Genomic DNA, 15,016 nt, shown 5'->3' with positions numbered 1-15,016 from the left:
TGGTTTGCTTAATCAAGAAGAAAAAGTATTTCTAAAAATTGTCCAAATAATCAATTATGTCTCAATATTCGTCGTGTTGCCTTTGCATGGACCCTCCCCAATAAAACTTTAGCGATGTTACTATTAACATAACATTTATTTATACTTCAGCTACTAAGCAGGGATGGGCCAGATATATTTCTTTCTCTCTGATATATTTCTTGAGTGTTGATCATTTGGAGCAGTGTTGAATAATCGTTTTCACTGTGCGTTTCGCTTGATGCAAAACAGGTTGTGAATAATGGGTATGAAACTTTAATCAGTACGAAAAGAAATAAACCGTATAGACAATAGTGATCAGGACCTCATAAGAAGGAAAATATATGGCCTTCATCAAAGCGAAGTTGTTCCCACCTTGGATAAACTGAAAAAAAGAAGCTAAAAGAAGATGAAATCAATATAAATATAAGCCGTGCCACCCTCCGTAGAGTTCTTGGTAACATCCATAAGTCACCTTGATGAAATATGAAAACGCATCACCATAATATACAAACTACTGGCTATTGTCTGCAAAGAATATTAATGGTTCTACCTTCGATTATCGTAAGGATAATTACACCACCACAACCCGTAATAAGGATGCATCCTGATCGTGTACAACTTCATCAAGTACTCAATGAAAGTGTGATGCACAGGAAAGAATTTTTGGGCAAGATGATTTTTTTGAATATGTATTATTTACGGATGAATCGACATTCCATCAAAACGGTTGTGTTTTATGATGGTGCATAGTCGGGAAAAATGATAATAGGAGATAACGTTGTAGGGACTCATTGTTTTGAAAATGCAGTGAAGGGGACGTTTTAGAGCAGAATTTGCAAAATATAATAAGAAATATTCCAAAACGAAGTGTACTTAAATAATTCATTTTCTCAACGGTGGATAGGAATCTATGGCCACCTGGATCTTCAAAGTGTTAGTCATGAAATGCTAGGCATGGGAGATATTTCGAGCAATAAATAAAGTGGAACTTAATTAAACAATTGCTTATTGGTTGGCAGTTTTGTTCTTGGTTTTTTAAGTGTTTTTTTTTCCGGAACTTTTAGCAATATTAAATTGCATTTTTAATATTATCCCATGCGTAAAATATTGTTTTTCCGTATCATACTAAATTCATCTTTGTAGACTGTTCACCTTCATGTAATATTCATTTTGTTTTCAATCTTTTGCGATATTTCCGCAGTTTTTGAAAATTTTCAGTTTCTGTATGCGGGAATGCTAAATAAAATTAAAGTAATTAATGGAAGTATCATAAACAAGGTGTTCCATTTGATTTTTTTTTGCGAAAATTTATATTTTTCATTTTGACTCACCCTATGGACCATAACAACCCTATATACAATTAGTGATTGAGCATAAAGGAATTAAATCTGATTTCCCACATATTTATGAATCACCCTGTATATCGGTGCTTACGATTTCTTCCCGAAACCAATAATAAACTAGATATATTGCTTTAACCCGCTATTTGGACGCCCTGTATAAAAATAACTAAGTAAAATATCGACAGTTTTTTTTTAATCCTCCACATCCTGTATATACGGGTCCACATTGATAAAAACTTTTTTTTTCCATTAAATCATCCTTAGTGATCGGAATTTTATTATGAAACAATAGGCCCTACGCTTCCGACGCAACGGTACCAACCTTTCAGCACGTCACACCGAAATTGAACAAAATAACCGCTCCTGTCGCTAAAATCAAAATCACATGTCACTGCTGTACACCAGCCCGTATTGTTCGTGGCACTACCACGCCCTGGCCTGCAGAGGTAAATAGGCCCCGCATTGCTGCTGGTAATTGCTGGCCTGTTGCCGGCCGTAGGCCATGGCGAGGCTCCCGTTGGCCATGCACTGTGCTTGGGATTGGGCCGCCTGACAGGCCGGAGACTGTTGCGTCCGAGATGTGTCTGAAGTGGCCTGACCGGAAGCGGAAGTCCCGGACTGGTTGGTGCCGCCGGAACACGGTTTGCCGTCTTTGACTAGTACCGGAACTGCGACCCGTCTCGGCGAACTGGACGACTGCAAAGAACTCGGTGCAATGAGGCGGTACCGAAATGAAGTGACGATTTATGTTGTCTGTTTCAGAGTAAAATAAGCAACATTTTGTCACTAGTACAACGCGATGCAAGTACAGTGAGTTCAATTTATCTTGATTACATTTTAATTGGCTGTAAACTTTTATGCTTTTAGAGATATCGAGGTAAACAAAAAAACGAAATTCAAGGTTAGTAGCCAATTTTTTTCCAGGCGGCGTATAAAACAAAACACTACGGGGGCTACTTTTTATATTTCGGGATTTGTAATTAAAAACTATAATATGACTTTATTTTTTCTCAAAATATTCTTCTGCATTCGATAAAACCAATCATCGAAGCACTTTTTCCACGTCGAGTCTGGCACCTCCGAAATATGCTTTTTAAACGCATCAGTCGCTTCCTCTGGTGTCAAAAATCGTTGCCCAAGTAATTTAAATTAAAAAAAATTAATAAAAAATGCCATTAGGTGCCATATCAAAACTCTATGCTGGATGGCTCATCAAATCAACGTTTTTAACGCTCAAAAAGTTCTTTGTTTGCACTGATCGGTGAGACCTAGCTAGCTGTCGTCGTGGAGAGTGATTCGTCTTCGGCGGTTAGTTTTTCTAATTTCTTCGGCAAATGGTTGCCAATTTTCCTGAAAAAACAGGTTACCATTTGTTCGAGTTGCTTCGCGCACGAACAATTTTTATCTCATTTTTGAAAGACGGACACAATCGACTGCTGCTTCACTTTCAGGTTCCATGATTCATCACCCGTCACGATATCATAGACGTGTTTGGAAGCACCGAGATCGTATTTTTTTTAGCATTTCCTTCGACCAATCAACACGAACCTTTTTTTGAGCTGATGTCAAATTATGTGGAATCTAACGCTAACAATTTTTTTAGCTTCCAAATGTTCCTAAAAATTGTATGTATGCTGGTCCCACTAATACCCGAAGATACCTCAATATCATGGTAAGTCACATGACGATCATGCAAAGTCAGTTTCCGCACTGCATCAATGTTTTCTTGGACAACCATCGAATTTGGACGACCTTCACGAAATTCATCCTTAAGAAAACTACTACCACGACTGAAATCTGGAAACCAGCGATAAACAGTACTCCTAGATGGTGCTTTAACTCCAAAAGTCGAATTAAGTTCATCGATGCATTTGTTTGAGTTAGTTCACGTCTAAAATTATTGCACGAAGATGCTTCCGATTAAGTTCCATTTTTACGGTGAATTTTCTTTTAATGTATCACAAAAAACACAAACATCATTCTTTCGCCAAAACCTAACCTCAAAATGCCAAACTTCGCTATTAAAAGGTTAGTCGCCAGATGGCAGGACTAGTTTACGAAAATCCCGATAAAAGGCATCCCTCGTATTACTGTTTATGTTTATAAGCCTGCATCATATTTTTTAAATGGAACACCCTATATATTATGTATGTGTTTAATAGAATATCTAATTCCGATTATAATGATGTAACACACTTTATATTTTAGGCCAAAAAAAATGTACCCAAAAACTAACGGTCGAAGAAAAAGTATAGTATGCAAGACGTTCGGTAAACTTTTTAACTCACTCGTTTATTAAACACTCGCTCCGCTCATGTCAAATAAACTCGTGAGTCAAATGCCGTTTACCCCACTTGTTGCGTAATTATAATTAAACTACCGACCATAAACAAATCGACAAATCTAACGTTAAAATACTTACGACGATTCAAAGCAATTTGGGACAGTGATTGAGGATTGTCATTTTTTTTTGTAAAATAGTTTGTACTACGGTTGCAACTTTTCTTCGTGTTTCGAAGGCAACTTATTCAAATTCACTTAGGGAAGTAGGAATAAGAACCTCTTTTGCATTGTTTCGACGTGGTTTTGTTGTGCACTAGCTTACTTAAGTATATTTCGAACAAATGCATTGTAGAGTATTTCTAGGGTTTTTACTTTGGTAAACATGAACGAGTATCTAATTATAAATCCTAATATTCTATATTAATTGTTTGCACGTGACAATTCGTTAAACATGGCATATTAAGTATTAAAACAACCATATAATAACAACAAATAACAACATACAGGGTAAACGTGGTTAAATAATGGTAGTAACAAAAATGCATGGAGGCCAAAGAAAAAGAAAAAAAAACTAATAAAAAAAAAGAAACAAAATAACATAACAACATAGAACTAACCCACAATATTCTAGAAAATAGACGCAAGTCTCTAAAGAATAGGAAAAGCCCTCGACCAGACAAGATCACCAACGAAATGCCTAGATACGAAGGGAGAAAACTACAGAATGAAATGCTCACCTTTTTAAGAACATCATTGAAGAACAAAAATACCGAACGATTGGAAGAACAGCACGACAATACCCATCTTCAAAAATATTAATAGCATCCTCAAAGCATTCACAAAAATTATACTGGTAAAAGTCACCAAAGAGAAGAATAAGAAGGTTTTCGAAGGCACCATTGACTCAATACTTATTGTCAAACAAATATTCAACAAATTCAATAAACCTGCGTATATGTGTTTGGTCGATATGACCAAGGCTTTCGATAGAGTGCGTTTGAAGGATGTCCTAGAAATCATGAGAACGGAAGGTTTGAACCATTAATGGACATACGACAACTGAAGATATAAATATAATCACAAGAATTAGACAAGGCGATTCACTCAGCCCATACACATTCAATTTATTGATGGATAAAATAATAGAAAATTTTCCTGGATTTAAAATGAGAAACACATTCTTCCTACGCAGACGATGCTGCTCTTATTGCAGATTCTGACTACAAAGACTACTATTTTAACACTAAAGCAACAGAATTGAACATGCTCATCAACACCGAGAAGGCTAAATGCTTAGTAACATCGAAAGGACCTATAAAATGTAAGCTGGAAATGGACGAGTAACGGAAGTCTTTCACAAAGAAGTAAGAGAGCAAACAATGAAAGCGGCTCGAAAAGCGGGATGTCTGAAAGAAATTGTATGGAAGAACAAATACTTTAATACGGAGAGCAAAATCAAGATATATAAAACGGCTATAAAACGCGTTATAACATACGCAGCAGAAATAAGAGTAGATACAAACATAACTCTACAATTGATGAGAACAGTTGAAACGAAAATACTAAGAACTATACGGGGTAAAACTTTGTATGACAGAATACGGAATGAGGTCATCAGACAACAGTGCGGAATACAAGACATGGGAAGGTAGGTGAGATTTTGGAACAAACACATAAAAAGAATGTAAGATCCCAGACTCGTCAAGAACGCAAAAATGAACAACGCAGTAAGAAAAAGATCTCAAGGAAGACCGCCAAAACGGTGGCGAGAATGCTGGACCTCGTCTTCCGGGGAAGACGTGTTAGCAATGAAGAAGAAGAAGTAGAATAAAACTAATAATAAATAATTAAATAAAAATAAATAAATAATACTAATAATAAATGAGGTTCTATAAGATTATCTCCTATAGTCCCTGGCCATCAATTTAAAGAAAACCGGCGTTGAGGTTTTCCTTCAATTTTTGCATGTGGATTTTCAATGTTCCACTGAAGCATTGTAAATTTTCGAAAGAAAATTTACAATGCCATCACGACTGAATGCAGCCTCGTCAGTGAACAAAATGGCATTTCAGAATTAAAATTTCATTCCACAAAAATTACTCTCAATTGCTCAAGGGCCGAAGATCATTTTCTTATAAAACTTCGCAAACTGTAGAGCAAGCAATTCTTTGACGAGCAAGTTTTTTCGTACTCGTTTTGAAGTATTCTTTCTTCTCATGGAGCGGTTCTTTTATACCTCGATCTCTATTTATTCATATTATAAGATTTGAATGATCCTCCTTCATCAAGTCTTCTGTGAATGTTGATGAATCTCTTAGCAGATGGAACGTTTCTATTGGGATAAACCTCGATATAAAGTCGTCGCGCTTGATCTGCATTTCCATTTGCTCTTCCGTAACAAAAATGCACATCGCGATATTCAGTATTTGAATATTCCTGTTGGGCCATTACAAATCCTGTTAGGTAAAATCATATTTTTCATGATTTGTAATTCTGCTCAAGGAAATAATAATAATAATAATAAATTGCCTTTATTGTTGTATGTTGTTATATACAAATATACAGTGAAGAGGCGAAGCCTAGCAAAAGCTACTCCATTTAACCTCTTAAATGTTTATATTGAAAACTAAATAGGGAGTTATAAATACATCGATAAATTAAATATAGTATAATGGACAAATGTAATAGTAGTATGGAACAATAGAAAGTTAATAAAAGTAAAAATAAAAAGAATAACATTGAAAATCAAATTATTTGAGAAGTTAGCGGCTTCAACCTGAAATATTTCTTTTAGAATTTAACTGAAAGTGATTTTACTGATTCGGGTATACTATTACAAATTACAACAGCGTTATAAGAAAATGATCTGCGGAACAAAGATAAACGATATCGTGGTTGTGAGAGTCTGTAGAAGTGAATTACAACCACTTATTGAACATTACGAAACTGTAATCTAGCTCGTAAGTAGAACGGATTGGATGTGCTAATAATTTGTAAAACTATGGAAGCCAGAAATTACTGTTAATTTTTAGCCAGTTAAGTTCCTGGATTTTGTGGGAGATCCTATCAAATTTACGCAAGACGAAAATAAATCTGCAACAGCTGTATTATTGGGTTGTTCGGAAAGTCATTTCGTTTTTTTTGGGGAACATGAAAGACAGTTTTCGTATAATGAGTAAATATTTTATTAAATTATATATTGGCCATTCTGGTCCGACACCTTTTGCCATCTTTCTGGCAGTAACATAATTCCCCTCTCATAAAAGTTTTGGTCCTTGCTGGCAAAAAACTGGTTCAGGTGGTTTTTGACATCTTCATTTGAGGTAAAGGTTTTGCCAACCAAAAAATTTTGCAGGGACCGGAACAAATAGTAGTCGGAAGGCGCCAGATCTGAAGAATATGGTGGATGTTGCAATACGTCCCATTCAAGCTGTAAAAGTTTTTGGCGAATGACCAAACTTGTGTGAGGTCTCGCATTATCCTGGTGGAACACTACACCCTTCCTGTTGATTAATTCGGGCCTCTTCTCTTTAAGTGAATCATTCAATTTGTCCAGTTGATGACAATAGACTTCTGAATTAATCGTTGTATTGTCCGGCAACAGCTCAAAAAAAATGATTCCTTTGACATCCCACCAAACGGAGAGCATCACCTTTTTTTGGTGAATGTTGGCTTTTGACACGCTTTGAGCCGGTTCACCTTTTCTGCTCCATGACCTCTTGCGTTTAACATTGTTGTATACAACACATTTTTCGTCCCCAGTAATAATCCGCTTCAAAAATGGATCATTTTCTTGACGTTTGAGGAGCGAATCACACACGTCAAAGCGACCACACAAATTTCGCTCCGTAAGGACATGGGGCACCCACACATCGAGCTTCGAGGTTAAGCCCATGCCGTTCAAATGGCCATAAACAGTCGAATTCGACAAATTTAATCTCTCACCGATCTCTCGTGTGGTTATTCGCCGATTTGCATCAACTAATGCCTTTATCGCATCTTTGTCAGCTTCGACCGGCCTTCCAGACCGTGGTGCATCTTCGACATCAAAATTGCCGGATCGAAATTTTGCAAACCAGTTCTGGCACTGGCGTACTGTTAACACGCCTTCTCCATACACATCCGTCAAATTTTTTCTCTCTTGGACAGCATTTTTACCTTTTCTGAAGTAAAAAAGTAAAATATGACGAAAATGCTGCTTATTTCTCTCCATATTAAAAAGGGCACCAACCAAAAACTACTGCGTAGAATTAATAGAACTTTTTCACACACAAGCCTTGCAATATCAGCTCTCAAGACATATAATGGTTATGCGGCTTAAGTATAAAGTTGGTTTCGAAAAAACGTAATTAAGTTCTCTGACGGGAAAAAACGAAATGACTTTCCGAACAACCTTATACATTTTTTGCGATCTATATTTATATATGTGCCATTATGCAGAATAAAAAAAAATGTTCTAGGTAAAGTGCCCTCCGGTGACAGATTTCTGAAACATTTTTATTCTGTAACGATAACTGCGTTGAAAATAAAACTCAAAAAATGAATTTTATTTTTTCCGAACACCCCGTATAACAATTGTTCTCAAATAATGAGCAAGAATCAAGTGCCTTTCCATTCAACGATCACTCAATCGACGTAATTGAATCAAATCGTATAAATTATCATGTTCCTCCGCGACTATTCCGACGGATGTGCGCGTTTGAGGTTCGTCAACGGTGGCGGGACATCCATCTTTTAATTCGACTGTTGCTAAACTTGCGTAATTCTTGTGCAATATTTTAAGTTTAATCGAACGGCGGTCCATTTGTGCATGTGGGCGGTATACAGTATGTTCAAGATAAGAGAGATAAGAAGTCACTTTGTTATCGACTTTATTTTTTCATATGATCCGTGAAAAAACTACAGCGTGTATAATAATAATAATATACTTTATTCGGGAAGCTTCGGCAAAGACAATTACAAGAAAAGGCAACCGAAGTAGCACATAAATTGTGGTATCCGAATAAATAGTTCCACAGGGTGTTCGGAAATTGAGTCATGCAACAAAAAATCGAAATCGAATTCGAAATATTTTCCCAGTTATAGCTTGTCAAAATTAATTATTTATTATTTATTAAGTCATTATCACAATCCGTTAAAAATTAACCTCTATTAAAAGAGCTTATTTTCCAATTGCTACGGAAGACTTGGTGAAAGAGGATCAATAAAAGGAGACCAAGGTATAAAAAGAACCGCTGCAAGAGAAGAAAGAACACTTCAAAACGTGGAGGCTGACCCGTCAACGAGTACAAGAAAACTGGCTGCTCAGGAAAGAATTGCTTGCTCTACAATTGGGAAAGTTTTGCATGATCTGCGGCCCTTTGATGTTCAAAGCAACTTTAGCGCCGGAGTTCTTTAAATGCATGGGCAGGGATTACAGGAGATAATCTTATAGGACCTCATTTCTTTAACGAATCGCTTAACGGGGTATTTGCAAATTCTCCAAGAGGAACTACCACCTTGACTGGAGGAGGTATCCTTGTAGTGGAGACAAAATATGTGATTCAAGCAAGATGGTGCTCCACCCCATTTTACATTGGCTGTACGAAGGTATTTAAATAGGTCGGGGCGGACCTCTAGCTCGGCCGTCTCGCTCCCCAGACCTTAATCCAATGGACTTAAAGTCTTTACTGTAGTCTATGAAACACCTATAACATGATAAATAAGAACTAAAAGTTCAGATCACCGTGTCCTTATCAAATGTAATATTTACAAACTACCTTGTACTATATATTCCGAAAAATGACCATAAAACCTTAATTAATGTTGTTGTGAGAATTTAAGTTCAAGAAAGGAGAGGTACTTAAATCTAATTGATCGTTAAGCAATACACTTGAATGTCTCATTTTGTTAATCTCCATGGCTTCCAATAAATTTAATTTTCTACTTTTTGTGGCTGTATGTAAAGTATCGAAATTGTCGTAAAAAATGTGTTATTCTGTGTTTAAGTGTGTAGCATAATTAGAATCTAAACTATTGTTTTTAAACGCTCTTTTATGTTCGTTAATGCGTTTCATGACCTGTTTATTAAATATAAATTTTAAGACAAGATCCACATTTCAACCTGTAGACACCTGATTTTTGGGATTTTGGACATTTCGTTTTATTGTTTTTTAAATATTTTCCTATTGTGTTGTTAGTTCTGAAAGCTATTTTTAAACCACATTTTCACAAATGTTTTGAAACTTTTTCACTATGTTTTTGAATTTAATGGACAGATTTATATCTCTAAAGAAGGTTTGATTATGGGAAACCCACTTAGTCCTTTGTTAGCCGAGATTATTATGGATAATTTGGAAAATATCATACTAGAACATCCTTTAAGTAAAAGTTTTTATGGTGGTATAGATACGTGGATGATATCTTTGCTTGCTTTGTTGGAACGGACAGACAATTGAATTCTTTTTTAAATTACATTAATTCATTACATAATCGTATAAAATTCACTATCAAGATTGAACAGGATAAGTCTATTAATTTTTTAGACTTAACTATAACAAAAGCGCAAAACAAATTAGATTTTTCAATATATCATAAACCATCACACACGGACAGAGTCATACATAACAGCTCAAATCACCCTTATACACACAAAATGGCTGCATTTAACTCTTTTACTTCTTAATACGCCACTCTCAACAGAAAATTACAACAATGAACTTAATATCATTAAACAAATAGCACTGAACAACGGCTACAATCCGTCCATTATAGATAAAATTATAAATAAAAAACAAATACAGACAACACTAAACTCTATTTTCAGAAACGTACACGAACAATTTACAACAATTACATACATAGGAGAAAGTAGTCAAAAAGTTTCAAAACATAAAAAATAGCTGTCAGAACTAACAACACAATAGGAAAACATTTAAAAAACAATAAAACGGCATGTCCAAAATCCCAAAAATCAGGTGTCTAGAGGTTGAAATGTGGATCTTGTCCTAAAATTTATATTGGACAAACAGGTAGATCCTTCAAGAAACGCATTAACGAACATATAAGAGCGTTTAAAAACAATAGTCTAGATTCTAATTATGCTACACACTTAAACACAGAAAAACACATTTTTGACGACAATTTTGATATTTTACATACAGCCACAAAAAGTTGAACATTAAATTTATTGGAAGTCATGGAGATTAACAAAATGAGACATTCAATAAGGTTTTATGGTCATTTTTCTCTATATATAGTAGAAAATATTACATTTGATAAGGACACGGTGTTGTCGAAACAATTGTCAATGTCATAATATATAATTTCGTGAAAATCTGAACTTTTAGTTCTTATTTATTTTGATAAATGGATTTTCATCAAGTAAAAGCCACCTCAGTTCAACCTGGAACAGATATCAATGATCTACGACAAAAAATAATAAACGCTTGCGAAATCTTTAGAAATAGGCTAGGCGTATTTTTTAAAAATGTATAAGAAAATGTTTTGAAATAAACGAAGCAAATTTTGAAAGGAATTGCAATTAGTGTTGTATACTGTTTAATTTCCGATTATTATTAATAATTTTTTATTTTCGAAAATGCTAAATGTATTCGTGTTACTTAAATTAAACACGTTATAGCATTGACTGACCATTGACCATTGACCAATTTCTCATTTTTTTAATTTGTAGCATACTGTTGTGAAAAATTTACAATACGCTCTAGAAACTGATATATTTTATTAAAGTACCTTATAATTGTTGACGAGACGGATTAATAAAACATTTTCAAATGTGTTTAAACACGGTTATAAATGAATATTTTGAAAACTATTTAATCTTGAGATAAAAATTTATTTTAATGACACTTACATAAAATTCATTGAAACAGCTAATAAAATAAAAAGCGCTTTAAGTAGCAATTTTATCTTGTGCGACATTCCTGTGAACAATGAACAATTAACAGAGATTTTGGTGAAAATTTAATTTATACCCGCACCATTTCTACTCCATTTATTGCCATTTATCTCTATATGTCAGATTCACAGAATTTCCAAGAAACTGGCTATTTTGTTTAGCTATAGTTATAATGTTTTGTCGGTTGATTGCTTCTTTGAAATGTAGTAAACGTTAACATTTTTTATCCAGCCCTTTTAAAAATCACCACATTCAAAATAAGTTTTTTTTTGACAGAATTTTAATTGGGATATTGAAAATGGATCCAAAGGAACGCAAAATTATTTATCGGACCTTCCACGTTTCCGCACAATGAAACAAAAACCACTTTCACCTTCATGCACCCAAACCCGAAGTCAAACCACATCAGATTAAGGCGTAATCCATTATAACAGTTTTTCGCTACGATAACTCACTAATGAATGGGATTTTTTTTGTTGTTGTAGGATCGGTATTTGGAAAAGATTTTCTTACCTGGTTGTGTTGGTTTTGTTCAGCCATGGCCTTTTCTTTGGCTTGCCTCTTGCACTTGTACCTGTGGTTTTGAAACCAGATTTTCACCTGCAACAACAAGAATTTACCGCATTAAAGGGCGCTTACGAAAACACTTACAGGGTCGAATTGAGTGGAATTTTAACGGGAGCTTTAAAAAAAAAGCACTTTCACAATTGTTTTTTGGTAGCCGATAATCTTTTGATATGAATGAATGCTAGTTTTATTCCAGTTCACAGATTAATGATTCACAAGTGCTATAAATGAAACAATTTTATATAAAATCGGCTTTAAGACTTGTCCAAAAAATATCAAAAATACTCACAAAATGTCACGTGACACTCACAAAATAATAACTGCATTATTTTAAACGCTAACAAAAGCTAGCCAAAACTAACCAAAACTAATAAACAATAAAACACCTTTCGATATCTTACAGTTAATAATAATTAAATGTTATAATACGAGGTGTGTTATATATACAGGGTGCTTCAAAAAAATGTATACACACTTTGAACTTCCATAGAAAATTTATTTACCGTTCTACAAAGTTAAATTTCAGGAAAATAGAAAGCTGAAAGTCCAATGTAAATGAAACATAAATAACAAATGTTAATACTGTTCAAATTGGTGACCTGCAGCATCAATACAATTCTGAGTACGAGTCACCACTGATTCTGTACATCGTATCAAAACGTCCAATGAGATTTCTCTACACACTGCTTGAATCTCATTCCAAAGAATGTCTAGGTTACGTGGTTTACGTTTGTACACCTCATCTTTTACTGTGCCCCACAAGAAGAAATCCAGTGGTGTAAGGTCTGGAGAGCGTGCTGGAAACTCGATTGGCCCCCTGCGTCCTATCCACCGACCCGACAAATTTTGATCCAGGTAAGCTCGTACGTCCCTGTGATAGTGCGGCGGAGCACCATCTTGTTGAAAATAAAAATGATCATTACCGTATAATGCACGAATGGCAGGAAATATGCAATCAGCAAGCATTGTTAAGTAATTAATACCAGTTACAGTGCCTTCAAATCGAAAAGGTCCAATGAGTCCCCTTGAAGACAAACCGCAGCACACATTTACACCAGGCAAATTTACAGCTTTTTCAATTGTAATGTGAGGATTTTCTTCACCCCAGTAAACACAATTGTGCCTATTGACAGTTCCATTAAGTTTGAATTGGGCTTCATCCGACCAAATGATGCTACCCATAAATCCCGGTTCACGTATCACCATCTCCTGAATCCATTCACAAAATTGCAACCTTCGATCTGGATCGTCGTCATTTAGCTGTTGCACCAGCCTTGGAATGTAAACACGATACTTGCCTCTCTTCAGAATGCGTAGCACGCTGCTAGCACTTACATCACTTTCACGTGCCCCTTGCCTTGAAGATTTGTTAGGAGAGCGTTGAAACAGTTCCAAGACTGCCGTTGATGACTCATCACTTGTAGCTGTTCGAGGCCGACCTGAATGACCTTTATGCACATCACACACTGTTCCATGAACTTCGAATTTGTCTCGTATGCGTGTAATTGTTAATCTTGAAGGTGGTTCTGTATCATACTCCCTTCTCCACTGTCTTTGAACTTCATTTACATTCTCAAACTTCCAGTACCACTTAATAACCTGCTTACGTTCTTCAAAACTCAAACGTACGTTCCCCATGTAATATTACAAATTCCAACTGATAATATAACATAGAGGGACGATTATGCTGGCACCTACTGCACCTGCTGACATATATATATATATATATATATATATATATATATATATATATATATATATATATATATATATATATATATATATATATGTATATAATGTAATTCCTTTAAATGGTTATTAACAATTATCCCAAAAACTTAATTAATAATGTCTATTGTAAACGTACCAACAAATTTCATAATAGCGTAAACAAAAACCAACATCAAAATCCTCAAAGCAAATATATATCGCTACCATATATAGCTGGATTATCAGAAAAACCCCAAAAAATTTTCATAGAAAACAAAATTGAAATATTGAACTGAGGTAGCTTTTACTTGATGAAAATCCATTTATCAAAATAAATAAGTCGGAGTTCAACAAGCGAACGGATGATATCCCGGAATATAGTGTCATTATATATATATATATATATATATATATATATATATATATATATATATATATATATATATATATATATATATATATATATATATATATATATATATATATATATATATATATATATATATATATATATATATATATATATATATATATATATATATATATATATATATATATATATATATATATATATATATATATATATATATATATAAATATATATATATATATATATATATATATATATATATATATATATATATATATATATATATATATATATATATATATATATATATATATATATATATATATATATATATATTATTGTTGGGGATTATGATGTAATTAATGTTATTAGAAAATTAAATTTAATTAAAATAAAAAAAATAGGAACTTTCTTTGGGGCTTTAACATTTTCGTCCTCCAAGAAGTTGTTCAAAAAAATTTTTTTTTTGTTTCTTTGCTGCGGCAGCCCAAACTTTGACATATTTAAAAACCTACTAAATACTTTTTTCGGTCGACCTAATAGGTTCTCAATATTTCACGAGTTCAAAAACAATTATTGGCGGCTAATTTTATTCACGTTTTCCAACAATTGGTTCGACAATCTTTGTTGGCGAGATAATTCCGGCTTTAAAGTTAGCTCCTCCCATCTTCATGTTCTTTATAATTTAAAACAAATAATATGATACTGTTGCATTCAATTCTTATATTAACATGAGAGCTAATCTACAATTAGTATGTTTTTATATTATTTCGTTACTTTAATTTGCTGCATTTAAGATTTGAATTTAACTCCATTTTTTATCGT

At 34.1% G+C, this 15,016-nt stretch overlaps 1 protein-coding gene across 1 annotated transcript in view; it reads right to left on the bottom strand.

Moving 5' to 3' along the window:
* Positions 1–1,667: 1,667 nt before the first annotated feature.
* Positions 1,668–15,016, bottom strand: part of LOC132704389 (homeobox protein Nkx-2.1-like) — a 92,127-nt gene continuing 78,778 nt past the window's right edge. Inside the window, exons 6-7 of the mRNA XM_060674395.1 lie at positions 12,058–12,144; positions 1,668–2,060 (exon numbers count right to left, since the gene is read on the bottom strand). Of these exons, the coding sequence (XP_060530378.1) occupies positions 1,788–2,060; positions 12,058–12,144 (360 nt within the window). The 3' untranslated portion in view covers positions 1,668–1,787. The remainder of the gene's footprint in view (positions 2,061–12,057; positions 12,145–15,016) is intronic.

The sequence above is a fragment of the Cylas formicarius genome, unplaced genomic scaffold (assembly GCF_029955315.1).
Source record: "Cylas formicarius isolate icCylForm1 unplaced genomic scaffold, icCylForm1.1 PGA_scaffold_10__41_contigs__length_53128322, whole genome shotgun sequence".
NCBI lineage: Eukaryota > Metazoa > Arthropoda > Insecta > Coleoptera > Brentidae > Cylas > Cylas formicarius.
The sequence above is the reverse complement of the archived record's forward strand: the minus strand, read 5'-3'. Positions and strand labels throughout refer to the sequence as shown.